At 29.6% G+C, this 21,820-nt stretch overlaps 1 protein-coding gene across 1 annotated transcript in view; it reads left to right on the forward strand.

Moving 5' to 3' along the window:
- rb (adaptor related protein complex 3 subunit ruby) overlaps nucleotides 1–21,820 on the forward strand; it is a 64,131-nt gene that overhangs the window by 9,950 nt on the left and 32,361 nt on the right. Inside the window, exons 2-6 of the mRNA XM_067275171.1 lie at nucleotides 8,094–8,169; nucleotides 14,373–14,447; nucleotides 14,535–14,630; nucleotides 15,230–15,390; nucleotides 15,484–15,550. Coding sequence (XP_067131272.1) covers nucleotides 8,094–8,169; nucleotides 14,373–14,447; nucleotides 14,535–14,630; nucleotides 15,230–15,390; nucleotides 15,484–15,550 — 475 coding nt within the window. The remainder of the gene's footprint in view (nucleotides 1–8,093; nucleotides 8,170–14,372; nucleotides 14,448–14,534; nucleotides 14,631–15,229; nucleotides 15,391–15,483; nucleotides 15,551–21,820) is intronic.

The following is a 21,820-nucleotide window of genomic DNA, read 5'->3' on the forward strand; positions in this document are numbered from 1 at the left end:
GATATAACCTCTGAATGACATGTTTTCTTTTTATGAACTGTGAATATTAATTTAATTTTAATTTTAAATTAAATCTTGAAGAACCAAATTAGTAATTTATTTGATATTTCTAACTCAAATTTTTGCTATAATTAAAATACAAAAGGTGGTTTATGTTAATTCAGAAATTTTAAGATGCCAGTTAACTAAATTCTTAGTGTCTTGTAAAATGTTTGGCTTTGAACATTTTTGGGTATTTTGTCAGGTGGTCATGTAATAAGACATCTGTGTACTTCCACAAAAAATTTAAGTGTAAATCCAAACTGTGTGTTTATAATAAAATAATCACCTCTAAGCCTTTAGATTTCCAGTACTGTTCGAAATGTAGTATTTGAATTGACGTTTTCGATTCTTAATCCAGAATCTGCTTCGGGTTCTTATCGTTCCGACCGTGGAATGCCAATTATTTTATTAGTATCAGTACTGGTAATTTCTCTAGAAAGTTGTATGAATCTTTATAGTTTTTCTTTGATAATTTGGGCCAGGATCCATACATATTTTCAAAATTGAAACTGGCCACATAATTTTATGAGAAAGGGTATTATTACAAAATATTTTTTATAAGTACAAATTAAATATTAGTTTTTGATAGTTGAATAAACAATATACTTTTTTAAATTCCAGCAAGTGATCATTTTACTAAAATAGATATTTTGAAAATTTTTATTAGCTTGAACTGAGAAATGATCTTTGGAATGGACAGTGTTACGAAATTATCTACTGTGTCAATTTGAATTTAAGATTGCATTGGCTACTGATTGTAACTCTCATGTTGAGTATCAAAGTACAGTAGAGTGTCGATAAGTGGAACCAATTGGGGACTGGGGTCCTTCCAGTTAATGATTTGTTCCAGTTTCCGACTTTGTACGAAAAAATACATTAACCTGTCCGATGTTCAAATTTTTTCTCCGTTGCGTATCGCTTCCTGTTGAATTTTTCTCCGTTGCGTGTCGCTTCGTGTTGAATTTTCGTCGATTTTAAGTCTAACGAAAATTTTTATAATAATCATCGAGGCTATCGTATCGTTAAAAATTATTTCTGCATTTTGTACAAACAAAATAAATATATTGAAGAATATAAAAACATGAAAATTATACTTTAGAAGTAAATTTAGTATCAAAAACATTCGATTCAGCACGACACAGTCCGACTGAAAATCGTTCCACTTTCCGGCCATTCCACTTACCGACGTTCCACTTATCGACGCTCTACTGTATATCTGTTTAGAACTTTAGAAGAATGTTTATTTTCAAATGACTTCTATAAAACATTATTTAGTAGATCTGAAGAAATAGTCTTGAAAATTTTATGAATGTAAATTTTAGATTTTTAACATTTATTTATGGAACTATTCTGTAAGCTAAGTTAACTGGAAGTAATTATTTATTTTACATGTTCTAGTTTTCTTAAGCTTTAATTATCATTTTTTAAAAGCTGTAAACAAATATTTATTCATAATAATCCAAAGAATATCCTAATTTATAAATTAAGAGGTCATTTTAGATATAGAGGTTAATAAATAAATGAATTATCATCATCAATCTATTGAAATCTAGTGATTAGATATGTGTTATAGATAAATTTATGTATTTATTTTAAAACTGATCTTTAATCTTTGAGTTTTGATATTCATTTTGTAGTTATTTTTTATATTTTTCTATTTAACATAGAAAAATAATTAATTATGAATGTGGCTGTTTGTTATTTTTTCATCTTTACAAAGTTATTTGCTTTCAGCTATGTGAACTCAAAATTTAAACAATATCCTTTGAAAAAGCCAACTAATTTTGGTCTTATTGTGAGAAGGAATCTGATTTCATTCTGTTCTTAATTACTAATTTTTATTTACTTATGTTTATTTTGGGGATTTTATTTAGAGTGACTACTTCATATCCCCAACTGGAAAAAACCAAAAATTAAACCAAGCTTACTATTTTCAGTTGTTCTGTTTCTATTTACTATTGTTCTGGACGCCATAAGTCTTAGTGTCATAATCTTAGGTCTTCCTGAGCCAAGTGGCATGCTGGGCTACCAGGTGTTTCCAGTGAATGCAGTCAGCTGCAATGGTTTGAGCATCATCCCATGGAATGCTTTAGTTCTTTATATGTAGAGCACCAGGTTGTTTGTGGTCTGCCTTATTTCCTTTTTCCACTGCATGGTTACCATTACAAGGCTTAAAGTGTACTTCGTCTCTGTACATCTTCTCTGGAGGAAACACTTATCAAAAGTATCCTTGAAATGCCACAGACCACAACACCAACTTCTGGCAGAAAAAGCAAAGCAAATAACAACTTTGAGATGAGTCAAAAATATCAGAAATCTATTCTATTTATGTAATAATGATCACAACTAGGGTTGCTACTATCAGGTAACATGTAAAAACATAGAATCATCAAAACATGTAAATAAACTAGGTGGCAGTTGTAATGTCATTGTATCAATAGGTATAAATAGACAATCACTGAGTGGCAAAGGAGTGATTTTTTTGCCTTACCTGTTGAAGTACAGTATAAACTGTGGATTACTTTTGTGTATTGCTTGGTGTACAGTACATAATTAATTCTTGCCACCTGTTAAATTTTGTAATATCTTGAATTGTTAATTATTACCAATAATACATTTTCTGAATTGTTTACTATCTTTGTTTCATTGGTAACCTTTTATTGTTGGACTGCAATTTGAAAAAATTGTAGATCTGTAAATGTCCGCTGTCTGTCCTTCCTTAATCTCGAGATTAGAATTAGATAGATGAAAGCCAAGAGCAAATATGGAAAGATTAGGAGCAGAAGGCCCCGATTAACTATGTACAAACTTCCAATGCACATCAGAAGTCATGTTATTTCAATTCAAAAATTTTCTCCCAAAAGGAGTTAGATAGATGACCTGCATGACTATTGCTATCAGGAAAAATATGATGTACAGTACAAGGCATGACAGTACTAATTTGAGGTGGAGAGTAGGGCTGCGGAGTCAGTAAAAAAATACTTGACTCCTGATAATTTTAGTAAGCTGACTCTGACTCAAAATTAAATACCAAGTCATTTTATGGGGGGCAGAGGCACTCATAGGGGTTACTGTACTCTGAATTCTGAAAAGAACCCCAGGCATTTACCCAAATACTTTTATAGTACTTTTATAGTTAGTATTTTTAATATTTAACTTACATTAATATTTATTTGTATAAAAGAATTAATTTTTAACAAATATTTAATAAGAGGAAAAAGGGGGAGCGATAAAATTCTACATCTACATATCTTTATTCTACAGCTTTTGCACTTCAATTTTACCTATCCAGAAAAGTTAGTCTAACTAAAAAGTGTGCAATCTAGCTGCTTCAGTAGTCCTTTGTTCAGAAAAGAAAAATATATATTCTGCTCAATTAGTCTGGCTCATTCAGAAAAATAGAGTACTTATTTAGAGTGGAGATAATAAAGGAATGAATCAAAAATATTCAAATTCATTTGTGTCAAAATAATTTAACTACTAAACACAAATACTACAAAGAAAACTATTGATACGTATTTAATAAATTAAATTGTTGCATTTTGCATTTAAAATAAATGAATTATAACAAAAAACAAAAACATTTAAAAAATTAATAAATATAAAATAAATTTTCTTTCATTTAAATAAAAAAAACTAAATTAAATTTAGATTCCCGGGGCCGGAGTCTACACATTTTTCCAACTCTGACTTTTCTGGCCAGCCCTGGTGAGCATATACCGTATTTACTCGCATATAAGACGAGGTTTTTATTCATTTATCACAGCTTCAAATTCCTAGGTTGTCCTATACACACTAGTGAAAGATTCTTTGTGTTTTTGCAAATAATTTTTGTGAACTGTGTATTTGCATTTTTTACCAGATGCTTGCCCTCTTGTATTTAAAAACAAGTATCTTATTTAGAAAATAGATTACTTAAAACAATGGAGGATAAGCAACTTTCAAATTTTAAAACATTACATTAATAATGAAATAAAATTAAAGTTAAAAAGGTAAAAGACAAACCAACTTTGCAGAGAAAAACTTTGGTTTGTCTTTTACCTTTTTAACTTTAATTTTATTTCATTATTAATGTAATGTTTTAAAATTTGGAAGTTGCTTATCCTCTGTAAGTTAGAAAGGAAATTTGAATTTTCGTGTATTTTTCTACAATACAATTACGTAAGATTGGATAACTATTTTATCTGGGTCGTTCTTGTATATTGTCAGGAGTAAAGATGAATAGCAGTAGGAAAAGCAAAGCTTTTGAATTGAATTCCAGATTGGAATTCTAAAATTACACAGGAGCCCCAATATAAGTTTTAATCCATTCTTATGGGTAAACAAGATTATTTGTAAATCAGAATTCTGAAAAACTCATAAGTGTAATCGACAAAGAGTAGATTCGAATGTTAAGAATTGACAAAAAAGGTTCTCGATTGTCCAGCTTTACGTGAACAAATTATGTTGTCAATTTTACAAGATTTTTCCTTAAAGTTTAAAATGCCAGTAATTTTTGTGGGACAATGTGTGCATTTACATTCATTTGATATTTTACTTGTGATTAAACAAAATAAAATTAGAATTGTATTAATAAATCTAATTTCCTTTATTTTGATCTTTATGTCCTATATGCAAGTAAATACAGTATTTTTAAATTAAATAAACTAAAAGTGTGATTAAAAATTGCAGCCCAACACTGTGATGATGTCACAATAAATAATTACTTGTTTTATATGTATTGTTATAACAATCCCATTTGTTTTATTAAATAATCCAATGACCTTTCATTGTTATTGTTTAGTCATGTAATGCGTACAGGTACTCCTCACTTTACGACCGAGTTCAGTTCCAACGACTATGTCGTTAAGCGAATTGGTCGATAAGCGAGGAGCTTGCGCCGGGATTATAAGATCATTGTAAAATTGTACAAATTATGCAACAAACTTCAAATTTATTCATAAAAAACTATTATAGTATGCTATTAGCCTATTATAGTACTATAAGACTATTATAGTATGCTTAGTGCTCACGTCACCATTCGCCACTAACCGACACTCAAGCTGAAAAAGGAGATTCCCCAAATTGCAGGTCGAAACTCGATCGGTCGTTAAGCAGATAGGTCGTAAAGTGAGGAGTACCTGTATTTACTATGAATGTACTGTACAGTACACAGTTTAAACTCTCAAACTTGTGTGTAGGCCACAATACTATAAGAATTATATAAATTCTTATAGTTTGAGATACTTCAATTTAATACTATCTGTTTATTGCCAATTTTGGAAGCAAACAAATGGTGGTGCAAAATTTATATTTGACTTTATATATTAAAACAAAAGCTGAAACAAATGAAAAGAAAATGAAAATTTATGACATGGGAACATAATGTAGCACACTGATGTTAATGATGTCATGATGAAACTATTTGGTTTTTGCCAGTCAGATTAGGTTTATTTATTGCATGGATAATGTAGTAGTATGATCTACTTTATATAATTCTCTGAAGTTTATAGGTTCAGGACAGGTGACATATTAAATATGCAGAAGCCTGAGAGCTTCTGCATATTGCCTTGCTATTCACAAGAGCAATCTAGCAGGACAGGCTATAAACTTCAGAGAATAATATAAAGTCTTTGCAGCATGGAGAGCGGATGCATTATGAACATATCAGCAAAAGAAGAAAGCACAGACAGATAAAAAATAGGCATTAGTCGGTGCCTGTTATATCATCACTTATTTATTTATCTAATTATTATTAATTTTTTTTATTTTTATTTGTTATTTTTACTTTTATTGTGTGTACAGGTAATGTATGTATGCATATATTTGTACGTTATTTGTATGTACAGTACATTCTATTTATCTATTTTTGTACTTGCACAATGGGCATTGAGAAAACTTTTAAAGTTAAAAATGTTCTATAATTGGTTTTGTTTATCAGGATCGAAAAACAGTTCGATCCTGATGAAGGTCAATTAATTGACCGAAAACGTTAGATTGTGTTAATAAAATAGACTGCATATTAAAGGTTGGTAAATATAATTATTATTTTTATTTGTAATATTATTATATTATTATTTATTATAACAAATATATAATATATATATAAAATAACATAATGAAATATTAAGAAACCAAAATTAGGTGAGGTTAAGACAGTTCTCGATAAACAAAACAAAAAAAACTATCAGCTTCTATGTTGCAAGTATCTATATATATCGAGTATTATTATAGTATTTATATATATTTTTATTTGTAATAGGATTTCATTAGGGTTTCTCAAACGGAGATCCCGGTTGTTTTTTTAACCCGGAAAATATCCCAGGAAATCCTCAAATTTCTTAAAAGTTCACTTTTCTCTTATTTTGTGTTGAGAAAATTTTGCAAATAGAAAGTATAATTAACTCATAAGTTGTCAGAATACATTTGTATTTATTCATTTTAAACCTACTTATTAGTTTTTTTTAATATTTTCCTTGTTATGGCATGTCACAGATTGTCAATAATCAATATGTAGCCTATTTGTGACAGGACTGAAAATTCTTTACTTGTCAGAGCCTGTAGTATCTGAAATAATTGTGTTTGTGCTGTCTTAATTTTTAACCATGCCCAGTAGCTTCAATAACTGTGTAACACCAGGTTGTGTAAATTAGGCAAGGATACAAACGAGTATGAAGTATGCAAGTATGAAGTTTTTCATCACAAACCTGATTATTAAGGGCTTTTTCATCGTAAACCTGATTATCAAGCTTATATCCTGAATTATCAAGATATAAGCTTGATGCCACTATTAAAGCAGCTGCAGCCAAGGTAGACAAATCAAGAATACTAGAAAGCAAAAGAAGTACTACAATCTTGAAAATGAACTAGAAATCTTCCAAGCTACAGGTGAAAAAACACATAACATCTGTCTTCTCTTAAATGCATTAAACACTGATTCCACTCGCATCAATTGAAGTGGACTTTTCATTACTAAAATAAGAATCAGATTGAGTGATTGGAATATTGACCATCTTTGCTTTTTAAAATTTTATTATAAAAATTTACAATAATATTTTGTATTATGTTTTATTTAAATATTGAAAATTACATTCTAACTTAGAAGTTTGATCTAAGTTCATTTTATTCTTTAAATTTTCAACTCAATTCAAAGGCATTTTTGTTGTTCTTGAATGCAGTTTCCAGCAAACTTTAATGAATTTTTTCTGTTTGTGAAAATTTCTACACAATTCAAAGGTAATTTTTAATATATATCTTATACATTACACAGCATTATTAATATGATTTTGGAGGTTGCAGAACGTATTAAATTACTTTAAAAAATGAAAAATAATTATATCATTTGATTTCAAGATATTTTGTATATCTTAAAAATAATTAATTCTATCCCGGGAAACAGTTGACTTTTATCCCGGAATCCCAAGACAAGCAAAACATCGGGAAATGAGAAACCCTAGATTTTATTATTGATATGAATTTATTATTTATACCAGGGGGTGTCCAGGTCTACTAGTATTGATTATATGCTATTATACAAAAATGATATACAATCAGATTTTGGTTTAGTGTTAATATTTGTTCACTTCTTAAATTGACATTAAATGAAGCATTGTACTAAAATGAAAAATTTCAAACAACAAAATTTATATGTAATAATTACACCACATATTTAAATTTAACAATTTAATGTCATGATTTTGATGATGATAACATTGTTTGTAATGCAAAATCAAATATTTAATAATTTAGAGATACAAAAGGTTTTCTATTTTATATTTACATTTGGGAGATGCTACATTGAAGTTCGACTGTGTGTGTAAATATTATGTTAATGGCTCGATAAAAGCAAGACAATAGAAGCAGCAGGTCTTCAGATTCAAGTCTTGTTGGGTGTAAGGTCTCATCCTTCATTAATTGGTTACTTCCATTGTGGCCATGATGAGCATGGGAGAACAGTTCAGTCTTCCAGAACAGAATAATTTAAAATAATAATAAATGCTATTACTCTCTTTAACGTTTTATAATAATTATTGTTAAAAGTGTTTTTAAAATAGATATAAATTATTTTTCAGGCATGAAGATCTGAAAAATATGTTAGATAGCAATAAAGATGGGTTAAAATTAGAAGCAATGAAAAGAATTATTGGTGTAAGTATTAAATATAACTTTTTCATTAGTTAAATTTGTTAGAGTTACATTTGTTTATATTTATGAATGTAAATTGAAAATAAATACAGTTTAACCTCTAAATAGTGGACTGAGAAATTTGTCTGCAATTTAGAGGTAAATATGATGGATGTCTTATTTGAAGGGTCTGGGGATTGTAAAATTGTCCATTAATGAAGGTTTCACTGTACTCCCAAATGTATTAAAACTCATATGTCTATTCTCAAGTTCTAAACTAAATATTCTATGCATGCCCAAAGTGGCACGTAAGAGAAATCATCTGGCACATGACATATCATATGATTTTTGTCTTTTTCAATTATCCTTTCTGTTTATCACCTGATCATCCTTTTTTCAATCAGATCTTTTACATTTATTCGAATTAAAGCATATTTGTTTAATTTCTTAAAATATCATTATTCGAAGTCTAAGATTTTGGCACGCATTAACATCTTAAAGCTAAGTATGCTTACAATATGGCACGCAGACTCAAAAAGGTTCGCCATCCCTGTTCTAGGCTAAAAATTATCCAAATATTTTGGAATAATTTTTAGAAAGTTTACTTCAGAATCCTTTATGATATTTGTGAGTTAGAAAATGTTTAGATTTATGTTATATATATTTTGTATTATTAAAGTAATAAATGATGTATTAATTTATATTCTTTGAAAGAGACTTCTTTTCTTAACACATGGAAATGGAATATAAAACTTATTCTTTAAAATTAAATTAGGTCATTATGCAGCATATTTCCAGCTCCTTTATTTAAAACAAACCAAAATAAATAATCTTACATTTCAAAGTCTTTTGAGATACTTTGATTAATGTTAAGGAATTAAGAATTAATCACTGGAAATGACCAGGTCTGAGGGAAAGGTTCTCTTTCACAATCTGGTGAGCAGTGACAATTGTCACTGGTAGACAGCTTCTCTGATTGCTCTAGACCAGTTCTAGTCCTAACACAACAATATGCATTGTTGTAGTCTTTTGCAACTGTTTAATAGTTTTGTTGTGTCATTACTTGTGCACTCACCTAAATTTGAACTTAATGAATACATTATAATGACAAAAATGTGGTTAGACAATTTGTCAAGTGTGTATGTAGCCAAAATGTAAGGAGTTTATTTATATTTTTTTTAAAATTGGATGTTTTAATTAATTGTCTCTTTTTATACTTACATGAAGATATCTATGGGTTATTGTTAGTACTTCAACTTTTTCAAAAATGTTTATCATTATTGTTATTATTTTGGGTTTAGTGAGTTATACTCGTTTGACACCAGCTGTGTACTATGCCGAACCAGAGTCAAGGCATAGTAACCAACACGAGACAAAAATTAAAGAAGTGTGTCAGTGTGCGTGTCTGTATTCAGGAATTTTCTAACAATATGACATGTATTCAATATAGTGACCTTCTGTAGTGTGATGTATGTATTTCTAATGTATGTGTCATTTGTGAGTGTTTATCTTTGAGTATGTGTTTTCTGTAGTTCTTAGTATTTATGACCTGATCCTGTATGGCAATCATGGATCCTAACGTCTCCCCAAAGAGGCATCCTTGAGCTAACCAGCTGTTTTATGCACTTTTTTTCAACAAAATCCTGAGCAAGGTTGTAAGGATGCCTGCCATGGAGTGCGTTTTGAGCCCACGATTGCTTAACGGTGTCTGTGCTTTTTATATGTTGTGTCGTGTCCATATGTTGAGTGTAAATTTAGTGGTGTGTTATTCAAGTCTGCTAGAGTTACTGCTTTATGTAACTGTGATGTTTCCTGTTTATCGTAGAAAAAAACTCAGTGTCTGTATTTGTTTGTAGTGAAGGTTAACTATGTTGATCAGGCCACGTCTGCTATCTTTTCGTGGAAAGGTTAATCTTTCTATGGCAGATTTAGGATAATGTTGTTTATGCTTAGTAAGTGTTTTTCTTTGGAGTTGCTCAAGATCTGTTTTAGTCCAGTGTATAACTCCAAAAGAATAAGTGAGTACTGGGATGACATATGTGTTTATTGCTTTAACTGTATTTTGCATTTAGCTGTGTTCTGAGAATAGTGTTTAACCTACTTTGGCATTTTTTAATTAATCTCTGCTTTATTTGTGTATGTTCTGTTAGTTTGGTCTGTTGGAATCCTAAATACTTGTAGAACTCATCCTCTTCCATCGATTCAATAACATCTCCATTTCCAGTGCAAAATCTTCTTTCTTCAGGATTCCTTTTTCTATGTGAAGTGTTTTGCATTTGTCTAGGCCAAACTCCATTTGTATGTCCTTGGTGTATGAATGTGTGATTTGTAGGAGTTGATGAAGTTGTTTTTGTGTGGATGCATAGTTTTATGTCATCCATGTACATGAGATGTGACAGTGTAAACTGTGTTGTTTTTTCATGTCTGATATTGTAACCATATTGCATGTCGTTTAACATGTTTGATAATGGGTTCAGGGCTAAGCAGAACCATAGAGGACTCAAGGAATCTCCTTGAAAAATTTCTCGCCTAATAAATATTCAGTTTGTTTGTATGGAAGTGTTACTAACCCTGAGATGTAGTGTTGTTCTCCAGTGCTGCATAGTGTTTTGGAAAAATGCAATGAGTGAAGGATGTATTTTGTACACGTGTAGAATATGTAGCAGCCAACTGTGTGGAACACTGTCAAATACTTTTCTGTAGTCTATATATGCTATGTGTATGTTTCTGTGTTGTTTGTGTGCTTGCTGTAGAATGACTGAATCTATGAGTAACTGTTCTTTGCATCCCCTGTGATTTCTATGGCAACCTTTTTGTTGTTCTGTAAGAATGTTGTGTTCTTCAACATGTTTGTATATTTGGTTTGCAATAATTTGTAGTGTCAGAAGACATGTAATTGGTCTGTATTGTGTGGAGTCTGTGGTATTGTTGTTTTTAGATTTCATGTACAGTAGGTGATGCTCTGAGTAAGTAATTTTGATGTGTCTTGTGGATTGATGATGATGTGTGTTAGGTGTTTAGCTAGTTCCTGGTGCAGTGATGTAAACTTTTTTTTACCAGAAATTGTGAATGTTGACTACACCAGGTGTCTTCCAGTTGTGCATTCTGTTCTCAGTGTAGTGGATGTCATGTATGTTTATTTCAGCACAAGGCATAGTTGGTATGTTGTGCAAGTTTTTGTTCTCCTTGATCCAGCCTACATCAGCATTGTGTGTAACAGCACTGGACCAAAGAGAAGACCAATATGTTGTAAGTTGTTGTTTTGTTGGTGTGCCACTGTGTTTGCTTTGTTACCAATTTGTCTGTAAAAGAGTTTTTCATTGTTTGTAAATAATTTATTTTGTTGTTTTCATAGTGAACATGTTTTATATCATCTTGGTTGCTTGTTGTTATCTATTATATGTATTTTCTTAGCACAATGTTGCCGTTGAGAACATATCACACAGGAAACACTTTCAGAGAAAAAAGGTTGGTTTATTGGTGTGAACGGATATGCATTTCAGGCTTAATGCCCCTCTTCAGTTCTATTATTACATATTTATCAGCAAATTGATTACAGGTTTACAAATTTACAGAATGCATTGAAAAAATTAGGATACTTGTACAATGGTTTATACAATAAAACTTAAATTACTTGAGATAGTGATAGTTAAACCAACATGACTCGTAAGAAGATATATACGTAGTTGAAAATAGGAGGGGAAAAATGGAGCTAAAAAATCTTTTCGTCTCCACACTTATACACATTAGGACAGTATAACATGTGCTAATATAAAAAGGGGTAAACTTAAATCTAAAATTAAGTATATATTAAGAGGCAGAATTTTTATAAAATTAATAACGGAATACCTGTAGGGTGTGAAATAATTCTGATGAGATGTACTGTACAGAGAATGTAGAGAAGATATGAGAGGTTAAGAAGAAGTGAGTATTCCCTGTATCATACACTGAAAGTTTGGTGTGGCTTGCACAGTGGGGTATGATAGAGGGAGGGCAGTAGAACATCTTAATGGGCTTTGCTACTTAGTTAAGAATGGCTGCCAGATGTCATTGATGACTGCACGGGAGTAAGTCCGAAATGCATATCTGTTCACACCAATAAACCAACCTTTTTCCTCTGAAAGTGTTTCCTGTGTGATATGTTCTCAATGGCAACATTGTGCATGTTTTTCTATCATTTGAGTCTATGTGCTTTGGCTGCAAGTTTTTGTTTTAGTGTATCAATGTATTCTGTAATGTGTGTTATGATGTTCGTGTTTTGTGTGTTTTGATTTTCTTGAAAATGTTTTTGAGCTGTTTCTTTAATTTGGGTGTAATGTTGGGTATTGTGTCTGCCTAATTGCTGTGTAATGTCATTTATTTGTGTTTCTATTCTTCTCTGCGAGACAGGCTTGCGATAGAATTGTGTTTTGTGTGTTTTTGTGATTGTATTTTCAGACCATGATGTGTCACTACTGTGACTGCTCCAGGATAAACTAATGTATGAATGTCTGAGAGTGTAGAAATTAAATGGATGTAGTTTAATATAATTTAGTGTTTTTCTTACTACTATTAACATGTTGAATTTTTGAGGATATATATTTTTGAATTACAGTTTTTTAACTAAAGTGTATTTGTATTGAATAAAGGATTATTGTAGATGATGTATAAGTTTTGTTTGAAGTTAAGATCAAATAAAAATTATGTTCTTTCTAATGACGAATATAATTTTGGTAAAAATTCATTAAGATACCAATACTAGCTAACTTCAACAAGTTTACTAATACAAATGTTTTTGTCCATTTAAAGTGCCATTTTCAGGTAAGTTACAAGGAATATAAAATGCAGAATGGAACTAAAAATATGAAAAATAGAACAAATTCAGAAAACAAAAAGCTTCCATGCAGTGGAAGGTTGCACATGTACTATTGTACAATCCCAAACTGTGTGATAAAAATGTAAAGATACAATATCTTTTGACAAAGGCGAGGGGTAAGTATTATAACAACAATAAATAGATTGAAAGTGAGTACTACAGGAAGTCAAACCATGCCTGCCATGCTATTGAGAGGAAATCAGTCTTTAAAGTTAACTGCCTTCTGGTTCTCAATTGCCTTCTATATTTCCAAATCCCATAAATACTTCACGGCTGAGGGATACATCATCTGATGTATCAATCATGTGTGATCAAACTCCAGGTGCACTGCATTATACTACGGAGAGGGTTTTGAGTATATAAAGCAATTGGGAACTAGAAGACAGTTAACTTTACAAACTCGATTCCCTCTCAATAGTGTGGCTGGCATGGTTTGAGCTCCTGTAGTACTTACTTTTGATCTGTATATAATAATTACACCTTGCTTTGTCAAAAGAAATTGTAATTTTACATTTTTACACCAAGTTTTGGATTGTATTACTACACGCATGTGAGTCTTTACTTTCTGGATGCTTTTTGTTGTTTGAATTTTGTTCTGTTTTTTAAATTGGTTCTGTTCTGCAGTTTGCATTCCTTCTAATTTACCATTAATTTAAAACAGAGGAGGTCCATTTTAAATGAATGAAAACATTCATATATAACAAACCTTTTGAAGTGTTAAGTTGGTATTGGTATCTGAGTGAGTTTTTTATTAAGTATAACTAGTTTTTAGAGTAGAGATTGTTATAATTTTAGTTTATCACCACCATCAAAATTGCGTTTTAAGTTAAGTATTAATTTGAGAATTTTTATTCAATGAAATTGTTTTTAAGAATTTATGATTCAATTACATTTGCATAAAATGCAGCAGTTGGCAAAATCATTCTTGAATTTAAATGGACATACAAATATTGAAATTAAAATGCAACTTTAGTGTTTTTATGTTGCATCATTTTAAATTTGAAAATTATATAATTTGATGGTACTAAGAATGAAACTGTAGGATGATAATTGCAATTAACTTTTGCAAATGTAGAAGAAACACTAAAATGAAGTAAAAGTGTCTTTGTGTTTTATCCTTTTTCACACCTTTGAGATCAAATAATGAAGTCTGAAGAGGACTATGGCAGAATCAACCTTTGTTTTGGGGCTCTTGCCTGTTTTTGTAATATGACGTCATACCACATATTTTATGTTTCTGTAATTTCTTCTTGATTGTTGACACCTTGAAAAGATGAAATTAACTTTTTTTAATTCAATTTGTTTTTATTTATGACTTTAATTCATGGTAAATAAATTGTGAACAAAGAATGAAATATTTCATATATTTCAGATGATTGCCAAAGGTAAAGATGCTTCTGAATTATTTCCTGCCGTAGTGAAAAATGTTGTTTCTAAGAATATTGAGGTAAAAGTTTATTAAATTGAAGTTTTAAGGTATTAATTTAAGTTATTTCATAATTAAAATTATAAATTTTATTTTGTACTTATACAGGTTAAAAAATTGGTTTATGTGTATTTAGTTCGCTATGCTGAAGAGCAGCAAGATCTTGCTCTTTTGTCAATTAGCACATTCCAAAGAGCATTAAAGGTTAGTAATCTTATAATTTTTCAGTTATTTTTTTTTCATATTTTATTTAAAAAGTAAAATTTATTTCACATTTTAAGAGCAATATTTAGTATTAGAATTGATATTTGTCAAATTATTCTACACTGACTTCTAAATATTCAAACTAAAAATAGAGCTGCTTTATTCAGAGAACTTGCATTCATTAGTAATAAGATAATACCTATTAGTAGTAGAATTCCAGAGCTATTAATTGACTATTAGCTCTGGAAGGAAAGGTTGGAAGGGATCTGAGTACTGTAACTGACAAAGTATCTGCATGTTAAGCAGAAGTTGTCTATTTTTGACAACTCTTTTCTCCCAAAATATTCCAGTTACGTTAAAAATTAAATTTGTATCTAATTATTAAATTTATAATTAGATGACAGCCTAACCACCTATCTATATCTAAATTGCTTTATATCTAATTATTAAATTAGCTTTGTTAAATTAAAGCCAATTTATAATCTGGCAGTTTGTTTGGCATTACCAGTTGAATTGGGTTGATGTTTATTTTGTTACAAATGGAAGAAGTTATTATTTGTTTACAGGTTTTTGTTAAATTATTTCCCAATAATTTACAGGACCCCAATCAATTGATAAGAGCAAGTGCACTAAGAGTATTATCCAGCATTAGAGTTCCTGTTATTGTACCAATAATGATGCTTGCAATAAAAGATGCAGTAAATGATATGTCTCCTTATGTACGTAAGACTGCAGCTCACGCTATTCCAAAACTATACAGGTATATTTGAAAAAAGTTAAACAAAATCACCAGATATGTTTGGTTAAATGTTATAAAAATAAAAACATTTTACTTTTTTTTGACAATTTTTAGCTTGGATCCTGAACAAAGAGATCAACTAATAGAAGTAATTGAAAAATTGTTATCTGATAAGACAACTGTAAGTAATTAAAATATAATATATCTTAGATTATTCAGTTTTAAATAAATACATTTAATTGAATTTTTAATGATTTTAATATGATTATTTGATTGAAGTTTTTAATATTTTATAATTGAGTGATAATGTTTTTAATTTAACAAAGTGATGTTTTGAATACATTTATCAGTTATCCTATTATGCTTTGATCAAAGATATTGCTGAATGAAATGGATAATGAGATTTCTACATACAGTAAACCCCTCTATAACACAGTAGATACGTTCCGTGTTATATGAATCCGTGTTGTACGAGTCACTTAAATACATAAGCCAATTACAGCCCGGCACTTGTGCAGTTTAGGGGCTACGGCTGTTTGAAAGGTTTTCTTCCATAAAATTAACTGATTCTAGACTAATTTGACTCAACATTTCCAAACCACATGTAATTTTTTGGGAATAATCCATATAAACTATGCTATAAACAAAAAATTGTAGAATTACTTACTGAGTGTGTGCTATTTGACGACACCATTGCTTAAGCTTGTTTTCATTGCGGAGCGGCTCATCGAACGGCGGGCACGTGTTTCCCGATAAGTTATTTTTCTGCGAAAAATTTGCTGAACTTTGGAGATATCATTAATAAAAATATAATTTTTATGGTCGTTGAAAATAATAAACGTTTTTAGTAGGTCAAGTGCTCGTTTAAACTCAACGGTTTGTACAATATCAGCTATTGGTCCAGATTTGACCAATCCTGTCATGACACGAGTCGGTGATGATGTTTTACTGTGTTATACGAGTGGTTTTTAGCATGTTATACGAACACAATCGCAATTTTTTTGCCGTGTTATATGAATCCGTGTTATACGAACCCGTGTTATAGGGGTGTCTACTGTAATTGAATATTACTTTAAAATTTACAAATTTTGTTGAAGTAACACTATAACATAGATTAACAACAACAATTGCATCATTCAGTTTATTTTAACATGCAAATATCAGCATTCATTTAGTAAATTTCAATCAAGAAAAATTGATTTTCCCAAATGATTTCATTCAGGAATCATGATCATTTTGAATTGATCTTTTTCATTTATTTCTTTAAACATAACCTTTCATAAAAAAGGAGCTTTTTCAATTTTTCAGCAACCTGAATAAAATAATTTGAGAGAAATGAAGTATTATCACCTAATTTTCTTGAGTTATCATGTGTTTCTTTACTCGATCACATTTTTTTTGCATTTGTTGTTGTTATATTAAAACAGGTATTTTAAACATCTAACATGCAATGTGCTCTCATATGTCCCTACTCCTGTTAATCCCAACTTTCTACAATTTACAGTTAAGTATTCCAGTCAAAACCTGAAAGAAATAACAGATTATTTTTAAAAAATATGACAAATTTGTAAAACATGTACTATGTATTTTAACATTAGCATGTGTATAAAATACAGTAGAAAGTTTTAAATATGTATGTATTTGTCTATAATTGTAAGAAACGTCTCAAAAAACTGGAATTAGATGAATTCATAAAAATCTTAATTCTTATTAATCCAACATAAATTTAATGAACTGACAAATGTTTTTGGTCTAATTTATAAGCCATCATCAGTCTAAATGGTAACATAAAGATTATATGTTCTAAAATATATTATCGAATGATTTGTAAGCACTAAGATTGGCTTTTCGTTACCGCTAATAATAGCGGTAAAGAAAGGCCAATCTTAGTGCTCACAAGTCATTAAGAAGACTAGACAAGAAGCATATCATAGTATGCTATGGAATGCCTGTACATTCTAAAATAGAACATACAATCTTTATGTTACAGTTTAGACCTGGTGTTGGCCTGTAAATTAGGTCATAAACATTTGTTAGTTTATTAAATGTATGATGGATTAATGAAAATTAAGGTTGTCTTTATGAATTGTCTACAATTGTTTTTGTCTTTCTTTTCTTTTATGTATAACTTGCTAATTTGAATATTTCACAAATCTAAACTACCCTGTACTGTACAATAATTAGTTTAAATTGGCAAGAATACACTGCAGTATTTAGTTCAATATTCACAACATTGAAGAAAAGTGAAAGTTGCAATGTTTCATATTAAATACCATATTACTGAAAAACTATACACTTAAGACTGTAACATCTACTAACTCTAATTATCAGAAAACTTAATTTTCTATAAATTATTCAATACTTTTATCTAAATAATTTAATAGAAATAAATATAAAACTGCTGTTGTTATTATTATATTAAGCCAGTGTAATGTTACTTAGTTATTTATTTATTTTAATCATTTTTAACACACTGCCCTGTGGATACTAAGAGAGCCTTTTTTCCATAGTCATTGTAAATTTGGCCAGGACCACATAGGGTAGTTGGTTGGTGGGGTATGAAGCTCAACATATTGAGGACAAATCACTAATGAAAAATTCCTGGGGAGTTGCTTACATATGATTTGATATTACTTTTCCAGAGTGATAAGCTGATACCACCTTGGCATCCAGCAATGTTGAGAAAATGAAATCTAAAGTTTTTATTGTAAAATTAATCAATTAAACTCCAATAATGAAAGAAACAAACTTTACAAAGAACTTAAAACAGTCTGTTTACTTGAATCAGTTTATATTCAAAATTATTTATTATCAGAACATAAAATATTTGTTGAATAGTTACTTTAAAAATAGTTGTTCAGAGACAAAAAGGGAAAACAATTGGAAATTCTGACAATTAAATTTAATTTATAAATCTTCGTCCGATGGCGATAATTATGAATTATCGCCATCGGACGAAGATTTACAAATATAATTTTAAAGTATCGTCACCAGGGGCAGCTTTCCTCATCTACATTTTACCAGCGCCTATTTCGTTGTAGATAAAAGCCGAAACAACCCCAAGAAGGTATGATGGAGAATAGAAGACGTCCGTATTTTACCAGTTCCTGTCTTTTTGAAAATGTTTATATTTTTAATTAGATATATGTTTGTGTTTTTAAAGGACTGTTTGGCAGCCAGTAGCCTAAAAGGAAAGGTCAGTCGCCAAAAATGTAATGTATGGAACACAATAAAAATGGCGGTCCCTCGTTTTGGGAAGGACTTTGTCTTCAGGAAATTAATTAATCATAATTAAATTTAAATTAAACTGTAAAGAAGGGTATGAAACATTAATTGAATTACAAAAATTCCACTTACTTAAATCTTTAACCGGTGCATAAAAACTTTTTAAAGAACAAACGTTTTCTTTAAAAAGATTTTTATGCACTGGTTAAAGGTTTAAGTAAGTGGAATTTTTGTTATACACACCCCAGTGTGCATGTAGAAGTTGTTAATTGAATTAACTTAAATATATCAATTGTATAAAACAATATTTTATAATTAACATAAAATAACACAATTTTTTAAGATGGTAAAAGTTGATTTATGTTTTAAATTATATACTAGTGTTCTTTAAAGAATAGGAATAGAATTTTTCTTTTTAATTTTGTCAAAATAAAATTTTTCATAAATAATGAACGAAACTTTAATTTCTTAAATTAACAAACTTAAAATCTATTTTATTGGCATTTACTAACTTTAAGTATCAGTTTCTCAAATACTTTTGGGCAACCTGTGACAATAGGTTCAGTTGCTCAAAAAAACTCAAGAAACTGGTACTTGATGTAAGTTACTGAACCGGAACTCACTAACTTACATAAAGCAGATTCTTAAGTTTCCAAAATTTTTTAAATTAGTATTCTTTGTAAGCTCTTGATATAGCCAGAGCAAAAACACTTCTCTTTGGTCATCTATCTATGTTTTGGTTTTCTTACATACAAGGGTTGAAAAAATATTTACTAATTTTTCAGTAATGAAACATACAAACAGTTCATTTTATAGCTTTGATCACTGCTTTCCAAACTTTTTGGACTACTGCCCCTTTTAGTACATGTATTTATTGTACATATATATTTTTATTTCAAAACAAATCGTTGTTTTCCTTGTCATCCACCATCACCACTACCACTCCTAGCCTTCCAGTGTCCCCTTGAGTCTCCTACCACCCTCAAGGAAGTGGTTGCATCCACTTTGGAAATTATTGGCTTAGATGAATCTGGAAATGAAATTCATTTCAGTAGTTCTATAAATATCACATGATAAACATTTGTATATGATCATATTAAATTTGTATTTTCTATACGGTGATTATTTTTTGTCAAATGCGTATTTATGGATTTTACTACCACATTCTTCCTGCTGCTGCTTATCATCAAAACTACTTCAATGTGTCAGAGATATATTTTCCAGTATAAATCCACTTAAGTGAGAACTGGCTTTCAGTGTTCCTAAATATGATTAATTACACTTACAAACATTTTAATTTTAATAATTCCTGACCTGTTTTTATATAGTTCTAAAGTATTTTTAGTAAGAGATTATCTTTTCCTATGAAAAATAAACTATATTTAAATACACCTACAACTGCCATAAATGATCAAGCTAAATTTTGGATATATGATTATAGATTAGAAATAAATTTGGCACTTATCGGGTTTCGTTTGATGTGTATATTTGTAAGCTATATTTATTCATTAAAGTTTAATATACATGATGTACTGTATATAAGTAATCATTTTAATTACTATCTGCTTCATCAAGATCCAAGATACATATGTTATCAAATCTCTTTATACTTTATTTTCAGCAGATTCATAAACATATTTCACATTATATGCATTTTAAGTTCATTATTTACAAACTAAATACTGTATATCTTGGCAGATAAGACAATATTTGAATCATAAAAAAAGGCCCCGAAAATCTGGGGTCGTCTTATAGGACAGATACCAAAAAAAAAAAAAAAAATAGATTGAAATTTATATAAATTAAAACCATTCTAGTAAAATGGACAAATCATATATATTTACTAATAGAGAGTAGGGTTAGTCCACAAAACAGAATAGCCTATACAATGTTTTTGTGAATAGTCAAGGTCATTACCCAATTGCCCAAATCAGTGTGATTGTTTGCAACAATCGCAGGCAGTGCTGCAGATGTAAGAAACTGAAATTTGATATTTTTTCAAAAAATTACAAATAGGACATAATTCTGTATATGCTATACAGTGTTATTATCCAGATGATGATCGCTGATCTAAACTAAATTCATAAGCTGTTGATAGTTTGGAAGTCGTCTTATAGGACAGATATATGCCGAAACTGTAAAACTTTGACAAAAATTTCGCTTGTCTTATCTGCCGAGATATACAGTATTGGAAATATTCTAACATTTGCATATATATAACCAAGTAAGAACATACTATAAATCAAATCATTAGAATACTGCATTATCTTGGACCATATTTTGTCTAATAAATAAATAGCAAGTAAACACTTCTAAAAAGCCAAAAAAATCCAGCAAACAAACTTTAATGACTAACAAATATTGTTGTTATATTTACATCCAACTTTTGAAAGATTGCAGAATTTTTGTAAATAAATATCAAATCATGTGGACTGAAGGTAGGCAGTTAAGCTACCATCTTGTATTAAATTTAATAATTACATTAATCTATTCAATAGAATTAAATTTAATAATTATAGAGTTATCTAGAACTCCAGGTCAAGCTTTTCTTCCAGATTATTCTAAATCAGAGTTGCTTAAACTTTTTCCATTTGTGAACCTGTTTCACCCAAGAAAGTTTTATGCAATCCCCATAGGCATATAAAATATGTATACAAAACCATTTATTAGTAATAAATTATAAAACAGTTTATTCTAAAACAATTCTTTGAAATGCATATTATTTTACCATTTATTAAAAACAAAAACAAATTTGCGTATTAATGAGATGAATGTGTTTGTTTATTTTTACATAAATAAATTAAATTTTGGCCGAATATTTGATATTGTGGAATGCGGGGCATCTTCAATGTTTATCACAGTTGACAGAAGTTTTGATTTGACACACATGACTACACAAACCCCTTTGGGGTCACAAACCACACTTTAAGAAGCCCTGCTCTAAATTATTAACTTTGACTCTAGATTAATGTAATTATTAAATTTAGTATAAGATGGCAAGCTTAACTGCCTATCTTTAGTCCCAATTATTTAATATCCTTAATCATTAATTAGCCAAAATAAAATACAAGATAATTCAGTACTTTAATGATTTGATTTCTAATATTGTCAAAAAAATTTTTCAGGCATTTAAATTGTCTTGGAATATTTTTAATTTTGTAAATTTTACAAACTAAATTCTAGATTAGAGAAAAGAATGTAATAAAGCGAAATATTTAGTTTTTGT

This window comes from Centruroides vittatus, unplaced genomic scaffold (genome assembly GCF_030686945.1).
Source record: "Centruroides vittatus isolate TY-2023 unplaced genomic scaffold, ASM3068694v2 contig_596, whole genome shotgun sequence".
NCBI lineage: Eukaryota > Metazoa > Arthropoda > Arachnida > Scorpiones > Buthidae > Centruroides > Centruroides vittatus.